The sequence below is a fragment of the Coenobita brevimanus genome, chromosome 54 (assembly GCF_032717465.1).
Source record: "Coenobita brevimanus isolate Jiangsu-jjx chromosome 54, ASM3271746v2, whole genome shotgun sequence".
In the NCBI taxonomy this organism is placed as follows: domain Eukaryota; kingdom Metazoa; phylum Arthropoda; class Malacostraca; order Decapoda; family Coenobitidae; genus Coenobita; species Coenobita brevimanus.
In genome coordinates, this window is record NC_137007.1 from 27,453,780 (window position 1) to 27,471,978 (window position 18,199).

The window sequence follows — 18,199 nt, forward strand, 5'->3', positions numbered from 1 at the left end:
GATACTTCTGACGAGCACAGTATGTGCATTATCGCTGACCGAAATCTTCTGGATACTCTGCTGTCGCTTCTTTAGGCGACTGTAACAGATCCTTATGCTCCTAATGGAGAAATAAAAGGTGTAACCCTGTAACAAACATGTGTAATCTTGCATCTGTTGCCCCAAAATACCATCAACTGAGAAGATCCCTCTTATCCTTACTTAAGACTTAACTAGTCTTGTCAGATGTTGATATCCTTTGTATGAGTGAAGAAATAGGTAATCTTGATATAATCTCAAGACAAATAAAATAAGTGCTGCTCCACCAGCGATGATTTTAAATGATCCTTTTTATAGTGACAGGCCAAATGGTTTCCTGTGCACCAAGAAACCATTTACTATGCTGAGTGGTAACCATATAGCCAAATTATGGCACCTGGTGGATTAGTGAGTTATTAAGGCGCTCCAATTGGATTGAGCCGGTACAGGTTTCTATCGAATGGGTGGTTGGGGTTTATTGCTCACATAATACCACTCAGGGATGTGTGAGGCTGGTCACTCTCATCCTAAATGCCAGGACCAACATGCCTAGCCCCAGGCTCCTACGCTCCTCATGGGGCAACATAGGACTGGATGATGGATGGACAGATGGATGAGTGAGAAAAACTTAATACATGTATCGTAATATCTTCTGAAGGCAAAACTAAAGTAACTACTGTTGAAACTCAATAGTGATATTAAATTAGGAATACTTACCAGTCCATCCATCACTGGTCTCAACGTTAACATTACAGTGGTGACGCAGCAGGACTCTAGCAGACTCCAGGTGACCTAAGGTAACTGCCAACATGAGAGGAGTTCGACCCCGAGGATCACGCACTTCCTTGTTGTGCTGCAAATGAATACAATATTACTGTACAAACTTTTTGTGGAGTTTAATACAAATACTTATATAAACAGTACATACACATACATATATACTATATGTATATATACATACATACTATATATATATATATATATAAAAACATATATATATATAAACATATAAATATATATATATAAACATATAAATATATATAATATATATATATATATATATATATATATATATATATATATATATATATATATATATATATATATATATATATATATATATATATATATATATATATATATATATATATATATATATATATATATTGTGGTAGGTGGGGGCACTTACCATCCTCTCATTCAATGTAGTGCTGCTCTCGGGTGTCTGCCCTTTCCTCTCCATCCTTCTTTCCTTCCATTCTCTTCTGTCTTTCTTTCCTTCATTCTTTCATTGTCCTTCTGCCTATGGGTGACTTTACACTCCCTCTTCTGTCTTTCTTTCCTTCATTCTTTCCACTTCCTTCAGCCTGTGGGTGACTCTACACTGAGTGACAAGCCAAATGGTTTCCTGTGCACCAGGAAACCATTTACTACGCTGGGTGGTAACCATATAACCAAATTTTGGCGCCTGGTGGTTTAGTGGGTAATTATTGCGCTCCAATCGGATTGAGCCGGTGAAGGTTTATATCCAAGGGATGGTTGGGGTTGATTGCTCATGTAATGCCACTCAGGGATGAGTGAGGCTGGTCACTCTCATCTTACAGTAATTGTCGGGACCAACTGCCTAGCCCCGGGCTCCTACGCTCCTCATGGGGCAATGTAGGATTGGATGATGGACGAGTGGATGGATATATATATATATATATATATATATATATATATATATATACATTCAAACCTCGATTTAAGGGACTACATAGGGAATCAACTTGTCCCTTACTTGAAAATGTCCCTTACTTGAAAATGTCCCATACTTGATAATGTCCCTTACTTGAAAATGTCTCTTACTTGAAAATGTCCATTGTTTTACCACATATAAAGACAGTCTTATTATGAAATGCAATGGTTGTTTCACTTATCTTACTTATTTATATCTATCTATCTATCTATAGCCCAATGGCCTAATCCCGCAAAGGGTGGCCACAGACAATGCGCCTCCAAGTCGCTCTGTCACCCACCACATGACTGCCCTCCCCCCAACTCACTCCCCCCTCCCTCATATACCTCTCAATACCATCCCTCCACCTCATCCTTGGTCTTCCCCTCCCTCTCCCTCCCTCCACTTCACCTACATATACCCTCTTAGTCAGTCTTTCATTCTCCATTCTCTCCACATGTCCAAACCACCTCAATGTATTTCTCCTAATTTTCTCAACCATATCCACATCCACCCCACAACGTTCCTTCACTTCTTCATTCGTCAACCTGTCCCTCCATGTCACTCCACATGCTCCTCTCAAGTAACTCATTTCCACTGCTTTCACTCTTGACTTGTTCCCCTCTAGCAAGGTCCATGCCTCGCTTCCAACGTCAGGGTAGGGATCACAATATTATCATGCAGTGACTTCTTAACTTCCATACTCACCTCCCTATTTTTCATCACTGCTTTCAGTGAACCAACAACCACCCTTCCCTGCTGTACCCTTTCATGCACTTCATCCCCCAAAGTTCCATCCTTACTCATCACACTACCCATACACTTGAATGCACTCACATTCTCCATATCCTCACCATCCACCCTCACTGTGCATTCTGTGGCTTCATTCCTCTCAAACACCATAAATTCACTCTAGTTTACATTAACTTTCAGATTCCTCTTCCTACACACTGTCCCAAATTCATTCACCAAACCTTGCAACTCCCATTCATCTTCACTCAACAATAGTGTATCAGCAAACAGCAACACCAGAATCTTCCACATCTCACTTGCATTCATTAGAGCCACCCCCACATCCACTGCCCTACTTAGCACCTCATTTTCAACCTCATCCATGTATATATATAACAGCCATGGAGACATCACACATCCCTGTTTCAGTCCCACATTTAGATCAAAGAACTCACTCAGCTCACCACCCACTCGCACCGTAGCTGTAGCTCCTTCGTACATACTCTTCACAGCACTTGACAATTTCCCCTCCACTCCATATATTCTTAATACCTTCCACATACCTTGCCTATCTATTCTGTCATAAGCTTTCTCCAAGTCCATGAAGGCAGCATACAGTTTCTTTCTCTTCTCTAGATACTTCTCCATTAACCCTTTAAGTCCTAATCGCATCAATAGATGCGATTTGAGTTTTATGCCAAAATGCCTAATTGCATCAACTGAACGCGGCCTGTAAAAAACTGCGGAGTGCTTGCTCCACCCCGATTATGACGTACATGGCTTCAGGCCAATGAGAACTCGCCCTTGATGTGGCATGAGGTGGGATCGGAGCAACACGGGCAGTGGGGGGGGGGGCACCCCCCTCTCAGCTGCCTCTATGCCACCCTCTACTCCACTCTCTCATGCCCTCCTTGTCCCCCATCACACTCCCAACCCTCCACGCAACTGAACCTCTCCTCCCACAACAACCTGCGTCCCTTCCCACCCTCTCTTGCCCCTCCTCCCTCCCTGCTAGCCTCGTCCCCCCCCCAAACCCCACCCCATCTCTCCCTCCTTGTCCCTCACAACCCTTCCAACCCCCAACAGGCCCCCGAGTGTCAGCCCTGATGTACGTACCTGTTTCATATTATTTCTACTGCTTCCCAAATTTTTACACCTCACTCTGTTACTTTCTCACTTTGTACCTACCTGTTTCTGTACATACATAGTTGGAGAATGCTGTATGTTGTACTACATACGACGCATCTTATTTTTTTTCATTCTCCCTACCTGCCCAGATTTGCACCTCTGAGTAGTGTCCGTCTGTGCTAGTTTTCGAAAGACCATGAGGCCTTGTAGGGCTACTCCCCGCACCTGTCTCACCTCCCCATGCATATAAAACACCTGTTTTCATGACTGGTGTGATAAATTCCAATGAAATGGAGTTTCCACAAGAGAATTTGGTTGTTGCTGAAACTGTAATGATAAGTATGATGAAGTGTAATGATAATGTGATAACTGTAATGGTGTGATAAATGTGTAATGGGAAGTTGGGACAGTAAAATCAGACATCGGAAACAAATTAGTTTTTTTTTTCCTTTCTTATGCATGCATTTGTTGCATTATTCAACTTTATTTTGACGTCCTTGATGGTTATAAACATTTATATGCGTATGATAGGAGGTTAGTGAGGGATGTTAAAGTTATAGGAAGTGAGGAGTGTGTGCAGCAGCACAAACTATTGATTTGTGATATGGTGCTTAAAGAACAAGTGATGAAAAAGAGGACTTATGTACCTAGAAGGAAAATATGGGAGCTGAAAAACCAAGTAGTAAGGGATGCCTTCTATAGCAAGTTGAGGAGAGTGGTGGCTGAACAGGGAGCTGTAGACAGAGGCGTTAATGAACAGTACAGAGCCCTCAAGAACAATTTCTTGAGAGTTACTGATGTAACATGCGGTTGGACAAGAGGACCACCAAGACATACAGTAACTTGGTGGTGGGATGAGGGTGTAGAAGCTGCAATTAAGGAGAAAATAAGGCTTTTCCGGGAATGGAAGAAGGGAGGTAGCAAAGAGGAATATTTGGCTGCCAAGCATAGGGCTAGAAGAGAGGTATACAGGGCAAAGTCTGAGTCACAGAGACTATTACTTGATAACCTAAATCATGGGGAAAGGAAAAATATGATACTTAAGGTGGTAGGTCAAGTGAAGAGGGATAATCGGGATATTATAGGCGAGCAGTGTGTGAAGAATGATAAAGGAAAGGTAGTGGTGAACAGTGAGGATATTAAAGATGCATGGAGAGAGCATTATAACCGGTTGTTGAATGAGGAGTTTGACTGGGACAGGGAAGGTTTGGAGCCAGAAGATCCAGTGTCTGGCCCATGGCCTTTGATTGATACTGCTACTGTAAGTGAGCCAATAGGCAGGATTAGGGTGGGGAAGGCAGCAGGTGTGTCTGGGTTGACTGCCGAAATGCTGAAGGCCTCAGGCGATATAGGGGTGAGTTTAGTCACTGACCTGATAAATAGGATTATTTATGAGTGAGAGTGTAATTGTAAATGTGTGTAGAGGGAAGGGTGATGCCCTGGAAAGAGGAAATTATAGAGGTATAAAGCTTTTAGATCAGATAATGAAGGTAATGGAGAGAGTTTTAGAAGGTATGATTAGAGAAAGAGTGAATACTGATGGGATGCAGTTTGGGTTTATGCCAGGTAGGGGGACCACTGATGCTATATTCATTGTTCGACAGATTCAGGAAAAATATATTGATAGGAGAAGGGATCTTTATTTTGTTTTTGTTGATTTGGAAAAGGCCTTTGACAGAGTCCCTAGAGAGGTGGTGAAGTGGGCAATGAGAAAGCTTGCCTTGGAGGAGTGGCTGGTTAGGGTGGTTATGGCCATGTATGTGGGTGCTCACACTCAGGTAAGAGTGAATGGAGATTTGAGTGATGAGTTTTCCGTGAATGTTGGTGTGCATCAGGGGTCGGTCTTGAGTACCATGTTGTTTATCATGGTACTTGATGCCCTTTCACATGACTTTAGAAATGGTCTCCCATGGGAGTTGTTGTATGCTGATGATTTGGTGTTGATTGCAGAGAACAAAAGGGAGGTGGAGGAAAGGTTAGGAAGTGGAGAGATGGTATGGGGCAAAAGGGTTTAAGGGTAAATGCAGATAAAACAAAAGTGATGATATCTAGGGTTGGTGGCAGTACTGTCAAAGACGAGGGAGAGTGGCCATGCGCAGTTTGCCACAAGGGCGTGGGAAGTAATTCCATCTTGTGCGGTGTGTGTGATAAATGGGTGCATAAGAGATGTAGTGGTATCAGAGGCAGACTGCGAGATAATGCTGATTTTATGTGTACGGCGTGTTGGGGTGAGCAGGTGGAGATTGTCAGACGTGAAAGGATTGAACTTGCTGGTGAATCTCTTGAGTGTGTGGAAGAGTTTTGTTATTTGGGACACATGTTGTGTGCTGGAGGTGGGGCTGGAGCTAGCTCTGTGGCTAGTGTGGGAAGTGGTTGGAAGAAGTTCAGGGTGCTCTTGCTTCTCCTGACATTGAGAGGACTCTCCCTACATGCTAAGGGGTCTTTGTATGCAGCATGTGTTAGAAGTGTAATGCTGTATGGTAGTGAGACCTGGGCAGTGAAGGAGGAAGATATTCGCCGGCTCAGACGTACAGAAATGACAATGATTAGGTGCATGTGCAGTGCGTCCCTGCGTCCAAGGCCTGGAGGGGCTCGGTTTACGATGGAAGAGTTGAGAGGTAGGATGGGACTGGAGTGTATTGGTGTTGTGATGAGGAGAGGTAGATTGAGATGGTTTGGACATGTGGAGAGGATGGGGGATGATAATTGGGTGAGGAAGGTGAGAAGTGTTAATATTGGGGGTGGGGTTATGAGGGACAGACCGAGAAAGACATGGGACGAGGTCATTAAGTGTGACCTTAGGGTTAAGGGACTGAACAGGGAGGCTGCAATGGATCGTGCAGCATGGAGAGCCGCCATTAGGTGACCAAGGCCGACACATGCAAGCATGTTGGAGCCTTTAAAAACGAAGTTTTGGAATGACTATGAGACCTTGTAGGGCTACTCCACACACCTGTTTTATCTCCCCACACCTACATACACACCTGTTTTCATGGTAGATGTTACAGAAAACAATGAAGTGCTTTCTTTTCATGAGAAAAGCTGGTTATTTCCAACCCCCATACCTACAGTCCTACTCTCCACAGCCTACTTTATCTTCCCACAGTATAGTAATCTCCCCACACCTACATACACTTGTTTTCATGGTTGGTGTGACAAAACACTTTGAAATGACCTGTTTCAATAAGAAAAATAAGTAGTTGTCAAAATTTTCATGTTTCTGATTGTTTTTGAGGGGTAATTATCATAAATTTTTTTTTTTATTTGACGCACAATTGTGAAGTAACCATTAGGCCTACGCGGGTACGGACTGCGTTGTCAGGTGTGTAAATTCTTCCTCTTTAGCCAGAACACAGTCAATTTGCCCTTGGTGAAAGTTGCCAAAACACCCCTGAATTGCAGTTGTGGGAGGTACCTTGCCTGAAACAATTGCGGTATTAAGGGGTTAAACATCTTAGAACAAATATCTGATCTACACACCCTTTTCCCTTCCTAAATCCCCCTTTGTTCTTTTGGAACTGGCTCCTCTGTTATATGCCTAACCCTATCAATGAGTATTCTACCATTTATTTTTCCAGTCACACTAAGAAGGCAAATACCCCTATAGTTACCACGTACTTCTCGCTCCCCTTTTCCTTTATATAAAGGAACATACACACAGCTCACTAAAACACTGCACAACTTCTGACACACACACACACACACACACACACACACACACACACACACACACACACACACACAGGGAGGAAGCAAAAACAAAGAATGAGGGAAGATCAGAGGAGGAGAAGAACACATTTTTTTTACAAAGTAATTGGATTGCAGGTATGAAAGTGGTACATAAACAGGAGGGAATAAAAAGGAGGAAGGTAGCAGAACCAAATCATGACAAGTATATAAACAATATGATTAAGTTGATGTACTCAAATGTGGATGGAATGGTATCTAAATGATTAGAGATGAATGATTATGTCAGAGAAAATGAACCACATATAATATGCCTAACTGAAACAAAATTAACACCAAGGATACCAAATGACATCCTAAACTTAGAGGAATATAATATATGGAGAAGAGATAGGAACTTAAAAAAGATGGAGGAATTATAATATTAACTAAGAAAAATTTAAAAGTCAAAGATATAGAATTAGATATACCCTCACAAGTAGAACTGATTGCAGTAGAGATAAATACATCTGAAGGGAAAGTATTTGTAGCCAATTTGTACATGCCACCCAGATCAAACACATGGGAAAGAGACGAATATGAGGCCCTGGCTGGAGTACAATTCAGAGTTTAAGAGCATTACTTCATAAAATGGAAGAGAAATCGAAAAGAATTATACTAACTGGAGATTTTAATACAAATATAAATTGGAATACTCTAGATATAATAAGCCAAGAAAGCTATTGAGACCAAAAACTCCAGGATCTTGTGCAAGAGTTTTCCCTAATGCAACATGTAAGGGGAAAGCACCAGAAAAAGAGGACTTGATGTGCCCTCAATGCTAGGTCTCATATTTACTAGGCAAGAAAACGATATTGACAATTTAATATATCACTCTCCATTCAGCAAAAGGGACCATGCAGTACTAAATTGCAATTTCCGGACTGCATATGACATAGATAACAGCAATGAAAGTTACAAAAAGAGCCAAAACTATAAAAAGGGAAAATATCATGACCTAAAGAAGTACAGTACTTCTTAGAAACTGCTTGAGAAAAGGAGCTTAGAGGACAAGATTTCTATCTATCTATCTATCTATAGCCCGACGCCCTAATCCCGCAAAGGGTGGCCGCAGACAAAACGCCTCCAAGTCACTCTGTCACCCACCATTTGACTCCCCTCCCCCCAACTCACCCCCCCCTCCCTCATATACCTCTCAACTCCATCCCTCCACCTCATCCTCGGTCTACCCCTCCCTCTCCCTCCCTCCACCTCACCTACATACACCCTCTTAGTCAGTCTTTCATTCTCCATTCTCTCCACATGTCCAAACCACCTCAGTGTATTTCTCCTAATCTTTTCAACCACATCCACATCTACCCCACAACGTTCCTTCACTTCTTCATTCGTCAACCTGTCCCTCCACGTCACTCCACATGCCCCTCTCAAGTAACTCATTTCCACTGCTCTCACTCTTGACTTGTTCCCCTCTTGCAAGGTCCACGCCTCGCTTCCATACATCAGGGTAGGGATCACAATACCATCATGCAGTGACTTCTTAACTTCCATACTCACCTCCCTATTTTTCATCACTGCTTTCAGTGTACCAACAACCTTTCTTCCCTGCTGTACCCTTTCACGCACTTCATCCCCCAAAGTTCCATCCTTACTCATCACACTACCCAAGTACTTGAATGCACTCACATTCTCCATATCCTCACCATCCAACCTCATTGCACACTCTGTGACTTCATTCCTCTCAAACACCATAACTTTACTTTTGTTTACATTAACTTTCAGGTTCCTCCTCCTACACACTGTCCCAAATTCATTCACCAAACCTTGCAACTCCCATTCATCTTCACTCAACAATACTGTATCATCAGCAAACAGCAACACCGGAAGCTTCCAAATCTCACCCTCATTCATTAGGGCCACCCCCACATCCACTGCCCTACCTTGCACCTCCTTTACAACCCCATCCATATATATATTAAACAGCCATGGAGACATCACACACCCCTGTTTCAGTCCCACATTGAGATCAAAGAACTCACTCAGCTCACCATCCACTCGCACCGTAGCCCTAGCTCCCTCGTACATACTCTTCACAGCACTCAACAATTTCCCCTCCACTCCATATATTCTTAATACCTTCCACATACCTTGCCTATCTATTCTGTCATAGGAGTCCAAATGTACATCCCACAGCAAAAAGAAGCAGAAAAGAAAATAAAGAAATGGTTCAAAACAGAATGCAAAAAATCAAAAGAAAAAAGAGATTTGTTGTGGAATAGATACAGAAAACACAAGAGTGAAAGGGCATATGATAATTACAAACAGGCAAGAAACGATTATACAAGAATAAGGAGGGAAGCCCAAAAACAGTTTGAGGAGGATATCATAAATAAAAGTAGAGATCAACCAAAGCTATTTTACAGCTACATCAGAAGCAAAACCAAAGTAAAAGATAAAATACAATCCATTACGGACAATGGAATCACCTATACACAAGAGAAGGATATTTGCGAAGCACTAAACAAGAATTTCCAATCAGTTTCTATAGAGGAAAAAAATTTTGAGAGGGATTATGTGGAACATGCATGCCCACACATACTACCAGATATACAAACATCAGAAAAAGAAATACAAGAGGAGCTAAGTAATTTAGACAAAGGAAAAGCAAATGGTCCTGATGAAATTTCACGTTGAGTGCTACGTGAATGTGCAAAGAAGTTAAGTAAACCTTTATTTTTAATTTTCAAGAAATCCTTGAGTCAAGGTAAACTACCTGATATTTGTAAGAAAGCAAACATTGTTCCCTTATTCAAGAAAGGGAATAGACAAAATCCACTTAACTACCGACCAGTATCACTAACCAGTGTTGTAAGCAAGGTAATAGAAAAGCTTATAAGAAAAGCTTGGGTAAATTACCTAGAAGAACACAGTATGATAACAGAAAGACAGTTTGGTTTCAGAAAAGGAAAATCATGCGTTATTAATCTGTTGAGTTACTATGACAGAGTAACAGACACATTACAGGAAGGAAAAGGATGGGTGAAGAGTATCTATTTAGATTTCAAGAAAGCATTTGACACAGTACCACACCAAAGCCTTTTATGGAAACTGTACCATCAAGGAGGAATTCGAGGCAATCTGTATTGTTGGATGCAAGATTTTCTCATGAAAAGAAAAATGAGAACAGTACTAAGAGGAAATTACTCATCATGGAAAGAAGTGACTAGTGGAGTACCACAGGGTTCGGTGCCGGCACCAATCATGTTTTTAGTGTATATAAATGATATAAACAGTAACACTGAAAATGAAAGCTATCTAAATATGTTTGCAGATGATGCAAAAATACTAAGGAGAATTACTAACACAGACTCTTGTAAAGAACTACAAGAAGAATTAAATAAACTTCATGAATGGAGTAATACATGGCAAATGGAATTCAACGTGGACAAGTATCATGTAATCAAGTTTGGTAAAGGTGGAAAAAAGACCTGATTGGGATTATACATTAGGAAATAAAACCCTACAAACATCAGAAAGAGAGAAGGACCTAGGTGTGATTGTCGATAACAGACTATCTCTGGCTGACCACATCAGTGAGAAGGTATGGAACATGTATACACTGCTTGCCAATAAGAGAATAGAGTTTACATACATAAATGAAGACATGCTAAGAAAGATAATAACATCATTCATCAGACCAACCCTGGAATATGCATCAGTTGTCTGGAGTCCTCATCTCAAAAAACACACAGACAAGATTGAAAAAGTTCAAAGGGCCGCTACAAGATGGGTACCAAGCTTAAGGAATCTAAGCTACAAAGAAAGACTAAATAAACTGAATCTACCAACACTACATGAGAGAAGGAAAAGAGGTGACATGATTATGCTATATAAATGCATATCAGGGAAGGAGAAAATAGACATAAATGACTACTTAACATATGGGGAAGCATCAGCAAGAGGACACTGCAAAAAATTGCATAAAAAGAGAGGTGATAAAGACGTGAGGAAATTTAGTTTCCCAAACAGAGCAACTGATCAGTGGAATGCACTACCGAATGAAATAGTGTGTGCCAAAACAATTCACAAATTTAAGGATATGTGCGATAAACATGGTTTAAGACACGGGACAGTACGAGCTTGACTCATTCCTGTAAAGATACAATTAGGTAAGAACACACGCACACACACACACACAGCAGAGTGCCACAGGGCTCAGTGCTGGCACCAATTATGTTTTTAGTATATACAGGTACAGTATAAATGACACAGATAGTAACATTGGAAAAGGAAGCTATCTAAATATGTTTGCAGATGATGCAAAAATTCAAAAGAAAATTACTAACACAGATTCTTGCAAAGAGCTGCAAAGAGGAATTAAACAAGTTTCATGAATGAAGCAATAAATGGCACATGGAATTTAATGTGGACAAGTGCCATGTAATTAAATTTGGTAAAAGTGAAAAAAGACCAGACTGGGATTATAAGTTAGGAAGATCAACCCTACACATATCAGAAAGGGAAAAGGACCTAGGAGTAATTATCAATAAGAGACTATCTCCAGATGATCACATCAGTGAGAAGGTACTTAGCATGTATACATTGTTTGCTAATATGAGAACAGCATTCACATATATACAGTAAATGAAGACATGCTGAGACAGATAATAACATCATTCATCACACCAACCCCGGAGTATGCATCAGTAGTCTGGAATCCTCATCTCAAAAAACACGTAGATATGACTGAAAATGTACAAAGGGTAGCCACAAGCTGGGTACCAAGCTTAAAGGATCTAAGCTATGAAGAAAGACTAGAAAAACTGAATCTACCAACACTACAGGAGAGAAGGAAAAGAGGAGACATGATTATGCTATGAAAATGCATCTCAGGGAAAGAGGAAATAGACATAAATGAGTATATAACCAATGGAGAAGTATCAGCAAGAGGACACTGCAAAAAACTGCATAAAAAGAGAGGCGATAAAGATATAAGGAAATTTAGTTTTCCAAATAGGGCAAATGATCAGTGGAATGCACTACTGAATGAAGTAGTGTGTGCCAAAACTATTCACAAATTCTAAGATATGTATGATAAAAATGGTTTAAGACATGGGACAGTACGAGCTTGTCATTCCTGTAAAGATACAGTTAGGTAAGAACACACACACTGCAAGAGCATATGCATTCTGGCACTACAGGGGTTCGCACACCTCTACTTTATATAAGTTTCTGTTCTCTTCAATTTGGGAACACATTTTGCTTGAATTCTAAAATACAAACTAAAGCATGACTTATATTTTCAAATTCTCTACTTGAAACAAACTCAGCATGATATATTTACTAAGGGCATTTGTACTCCCCCAGTATCCCTGGGGGTAGGGGGGTTTGTCAAGAATACTCCCCCAGTATCCCTGCTTGTCGTAAAAGGCGACTAAAAGGGTTGGCGGAGGGTTAGTGCCCCTCCCCGGAAAACAACTAACTAAAAAAACAAACAATAAGCCTCGGACAAGGACTGACCAAACGTTGACGACCAAGGACTGGACAAAGGACATTGCAATTGGAACGTGGAATGTAAGGGGAGCAAATGATGAGGTGAAAGAGAGAGAGATTGTCCAGGTGCTTGAGGATGCGAAAGTGGATGTATGTGGAATAACTGAAACAAAATGGAGAGGAGAAAGTGTGAGAGAATGGGAGTATGGATGGGGTATATGTGCAGGAGTAGGTGAGAATGAGAGGGCAAAGGAAGGAGTATGTATAGTTGTGAGTAAAAGATGGAAGAGGAGCATAAGACAGTATGGATCAGTTGGATCAAGGATTGTGTGGGTAAAGTTGAAAGTTGGAATACAAATGTGGGCGATTATGTGCGTGTATGCCCCAATGCAAGATCGTGCTAGCAGAGTGAGAGAAGAGTTCTGGACAAATGTAGAAGTGTGCATGGAAAAGTTTGGAAGGAATGATAGAGTGTTTTTGATTGGTGATATGAATGGTAAAGTTGGGAATGTGAAGGTGGATGGAATAGTTGGTGAGTGGGGTGTGCATGCTGAGATAGATGAGAATGGGAGTGCGTTAGTGGACATTTGTGCTGGGAGGGGGTTGGTGATAGCCAATACCCTCTTCAGGCATAAAATGATCCACAGGTATACATGGCGAGTGATGAGAAGGGTGGGTGGTGAATTGAGTGAAAGGAAGGCAATGATTGATTATGTGTGTGTGGATGAAAGGATGCGAAGATGTATATTGGATGGAAGAGTTTATAGAGGTTGGGGGAGTGGACTTTCTGACCACTGCTTGGTGGGGGCCACAATTAGAATTCAAGTAAGATGGAGGAATAGAAGAAGGGAAAGACGAGAGGAAGGAGTAGTTGCAAGGAGAGTGGAAAGGTTACAAGAGGATGAGAAAAAGGCAGAGTATAAGAGAGAAGTGGAGGAACGATTGGGCAAATATGAGTTGGAGCAGATGGGGGACGTGGAAGGTGTGTGTAGAATATTTACAGAAGAAATATGTGCAGCATGTGATGTGGTGTGTGGAAGGAAGAGAAGACGGAGGGGGGTGCAAGGAACAGCGTGGTGGACTGAAGAGGTGAAACGGGCTGTGGCACAAAAGAAGAAAGCATACAATGAATGGATGAGAAATAGGGGCGTGGAAGAAGTTGAGAGGCGGAAGAGAGAGTTATATGTAGAAAGAAAGAGAGAGGTGAAAAGATTAGTAAGAGAGTAAGAAGAAAGTGGATGAGGAATTTGGAAGGAATCTGAGTGTAAAGTGGAGGGACTGTAAGAAAATGTTCTGGAAAGAGGTGAAAAGAGTAAGACAGGGTGGAAGTGAAGTTAGCAGGGAAGTGAAAGATAAAAATGGTAGATTACTATACCTCATACCAATTAATCTGGCCAGGCATGTATGGCAACACTGTTCCCGCCGAGATTCTGATTGGCTGGAGGTGTTTGTTCGATTTCGTTGTTGCTTAAACCGATACCCTCTTTATTATCAGATGTGATACTGAGTTTGTCGACAATACAATCGTCAAAAGCAATACGAAATCCGATATATACTTAACAATGAAGTTTTCGTAGGAAGATAGAGATATGAGTCAACAAAGTGTTATAACAGTCCAAGTCAAGGTCAGCATTCTACCAATTCCTTTAAATCTCCAACACTACGTAATATAACAGAAAATTATGGAAACCTGCTTAATCTAAGCGTTGATATAACACACATTTAAATTTTAAGATCAGTCTGTACCCTTAAATCGTGCCACAACTCTGAATAATTAAAAATTCTAATGAAAAGACGAGTTCTGCGGGGAGGGAGGTTTGAAAAAATTGCGAAATTCAAAGTAGGCTAAAGGAAAACTATTTCATTATATCTCCTCTATTATCACAGTACGGACTGATCATAACACTAAATGTTTTATACCAACTCTTAGATTAAGCAGGTTTCTTGATTTTCTGTTATATTACGTAGTGTCGGAGATTTAAAGGAATTGTTCAAATGCCGACCTTGACTTGGACTGTTATAATACTTTGTTGACTCATATCTCTATCTTCCTACGAAAACTTCATTGCTGTTAAGTATATATCAGATTTCGTATTGCTTTTGACGACAGTACTGTCGACAAATTCAGTATCACATCTGATAATAAAGAGAATATCGGTTTAAGCATCAACGAAATCGAACAAACACCTCCAGCCAATCAGAATCTCGGCGGGAACAGTGTTGCCATACATGCCTGGCCAGATTAATTGGTATGAGGTATAGTGGAGAAGGGAGAAAAAGTGAGCAGATGGAGAGAACACTTTAAGGAATTGTTGAACGTGGAGGATGGAAGTAATGCGAGTATAAATGGCTGGGGAATGGCTGGAAGAAGGAGGGAGGTGAGAAGACAGGAAGAAATCAGTAGGATAGAAGTTGTGGAAGCAATGAAGAAAGTTAAATCAGGGAAAGCCCCAGGAATTGATGGGAGTGTGTGGTGAAATGCTGAAGCATGGGGGAGAGATAGTAGTAGAATGGATGTGGAAGATGTGCAGATTGGCCTGGGAGGAAGGTAGAGTCCCGGAGGATTGGAAGTCAGGTATAATTATTCCCTTGTACAAAGGAAAAGGGGAAAAAGAAGTGTGTGGTAATCATAGGGGCATTTGTCTTCTTAGTATAATAGGAAAAGTATATGGTAGGATACTTATTGACAGAGTTAGAGAAAGAACAGAGAAATTAGTTGGAGAAGAACAGGGAGGCTTTAGGAAGGGAAGAGGTTGTGTAGATCAGATATTCATTCTCAGATCTTTAGTGGAAAAGTTTCTAGAGAAGGGAAAGAAGTTGTATGCGGCTTTCATGGATTTGGAGAAAGCATATGACAGGGTGGATAGACTAGGATTGTGGAAAGTGTTAAGAATATATGGAATAGATGGGAAGTTGTTGAATGCTGTGAAGAGTATGTACGATGGTGCGAAGGCTGCAGTGCGTGTGGATGGTGAACTAAGTGAATTTTTCTCTTTGAAGGTTGGGTTGAAACAGGGATGTGTCATGTCTCCATGGTTGTTCAATCTGTACATGGATGGGGTAATAAAGAGGTACAAGGTAGGGTAGTGGATGTTGGAGTGGCCCTGGTGAGAGAGGATAGTGTTTGGAAACTCCCTGTACTGTTGTTTGCAGATGATACCGTGTTGTTGAGTGAAGACGAAGGGGAGCTGCAAGGCTTGGTGGATGAGTTTGGGAGAGTGTGTAAGAAACGGAATCTAAAGGTGAATGTAGGGAAGAGTAAAGTGATGGTCTTTGAGAGAGGTGAAGTCAGTGAATGTACAGCGAGGTTGGATGGTGAGGAATTGGAAAATGTGAGTACGTTTAAGTACTTGGGTAGTGTGATGAGTAAGGATGGAGGTTTGGAGGGTGAAGTGCTTGAAAGGGTACAGCAGGGAAGAAAGGTTGCTGGTTCTTTGAAAGCAGTGATAAGAAACAGGGAAGTGAGCATGGAAGTGAAAAAGTTACTACATGACAGTATTGTGATACCAACTCTAACGTACGGAAGTGAAGCTTGGACGTTGTTGGAAGGACATAAGTCAAGAGTGAGAGCCGTGGAAATGAGTTATTTAAGAGGAGCCTGTGGAGTCACATGGAGAGACAGGCTGACGAATGAGGATATAAAGCAGCGTTGTGGTGTTGATGTGGATGTGACAGGAAGCGTTAGGAGGAACACACTGAGGTGGTTTGGCCATGTGGAGAGGATGGAGGGTCAAAGACTGACGAAGAGAGTGTATGTATGTGAGGTGGAGGGGGAAAGAGGGAGGGGGAGGCCGAGGATGAGATGGAGAGATGGGGTGGAGAGGTATATGAGAGAGGGGGGTGTGAGTTGGGAGCAGGGGAGTGAAATGGCGGGGGACAGGGCGACTTGGAGGCGATTTGTTTGTGGCCACCCCAAACGGGATTGAGGCGTCTGGCAATAGAATAGAATAGAATAGAAAATAGATTTGTACTCATATCCAATGCATTGAAAGCTTTACTGATGCTTTACATGAAAAGTCAGTGTCAGTTTCTTCAAAAACAAAGAGAATCAATCAATCAATCAATCATTTCCTGTGGCACCCCACGGGATGCATAGGGCCTCAATGAACTCTCTCCACCAATATTTGTCTCTTGCCATCTCCTTCAGGTCCCACCAACACTCCTCTCCTGCTTCTTTTTTCATTGTCCTCAACCAGGTTTCCCTCGGCCTACCTCTACCTCTTCTTCCTCTAGCAGTCCACTCCGGCACATCCTGTATTAAACTGCCTTCTTTTCTGTATATGTGCCCCATCCACTTCCAGCGAGACAGTCTCACATATTCATTAACTGGTTCCACTCTCGTAATATCCCTTACTCTTTCATTTGTAACTCTGTCTTGCCACTTTACCCCAAGAATCCTTCCCAGTATTTTATTCTCAAATCCTAATACTTTCTGATCTGTTGCAATTGTACTGTACCATGACTCATGCCCGTAAATTAAAATTGGTCTAACCATGGACTTGTAAATTTTCACTTTAGTGTGTACCGAAAGCATATTATTATTCCAAACAGATTTCAACATTCCAACAGCTCGCCAAGCCTGTCTAATCCTCTCCTCAATTTCATTATTTAATGATCCATTAGATGATACAATCGTTCCCAGATATTTAAAGTTTTCTACATTCTTCACCACATTATTCCCAATTACACAATCGATTTGGTTCTCCACGTTCATATTAATAATTTCAGTCTTTCCACAATTTATTACCAATCCCACTTTTTCTCCTTCCTCCACCAGACAATCGAGCACCCTCTGCATCTCGTAAATACTTCCGCAAATCAGTACAATATCATCAGCATAGTCCAAATCCATCAGCTTCTTATTTTCTGTCCAGTTAATTCCTGCACCTGTTCTTCTTACAACCTTTTTCATAACATAATCCATAACCAAAACAAACAACAATGGCGAAAGAACTCCTCCTTGAATCACTCCTGACCTAACTTGAAATGGATCACTCAAAGAACCACCCACCATTACCTTACAAAAAGTACCTTCATGCAGGCTTCTAATAATATTTACAAACTTTTCTGGTATACCATAGAATCTCATAATTTTCAACATAGCTCCACGTGAAACACTATCAAACGCCTTTTCAAAATCCACAAAACACATGTTAAGTGGCATTTTCATCTCATTAGCTTGTTGCATTAGATGCCTTACAATAAAAATCTGATCATTACAACCTCGACCCTTTCTAAATCCCGCTTGTTCTTCTCTTAAAATTTTATCAATTACTGGCTCTATTCTGTTCAACAAGATTTTGGAAAAGACTTTTGCAACTACAGGTGTCAAAGTTATCCCCCTCCAATTGCCACACACACTTAAATCTCCCTTTTTTGGTATTTTTATAATCACTCCATTTTTCCACTCTTCTGGAATTCCACCAT

At 41.2% G+C, this 18,199-nt stretch overlaps 1 protein-coding gene across 1 annotated transcript in view; it reads right to left on the reverse strand.

Moving 5' to 3' along the window:
* Window positions 1-18,199, reverse strand: part of LOC145401061 (ankyrin repeat domain-containing protein 13D) — a gene marked incomplete at its 5' end in the record, with an annotated part of 398,667 nt that overhangs the window by 349,804 nt on the left and 30,664 nt on the right. The window contains one exon of the mRNA XM_080273433.1: window positions 736-871. Within this exon, the coding sequence (XP_080129559.1) occupies window positions 736-871 (136 nt within the window). The remainder of the gene's footprint in view (window positions 1-735; window positions 872-18,199) is intronic.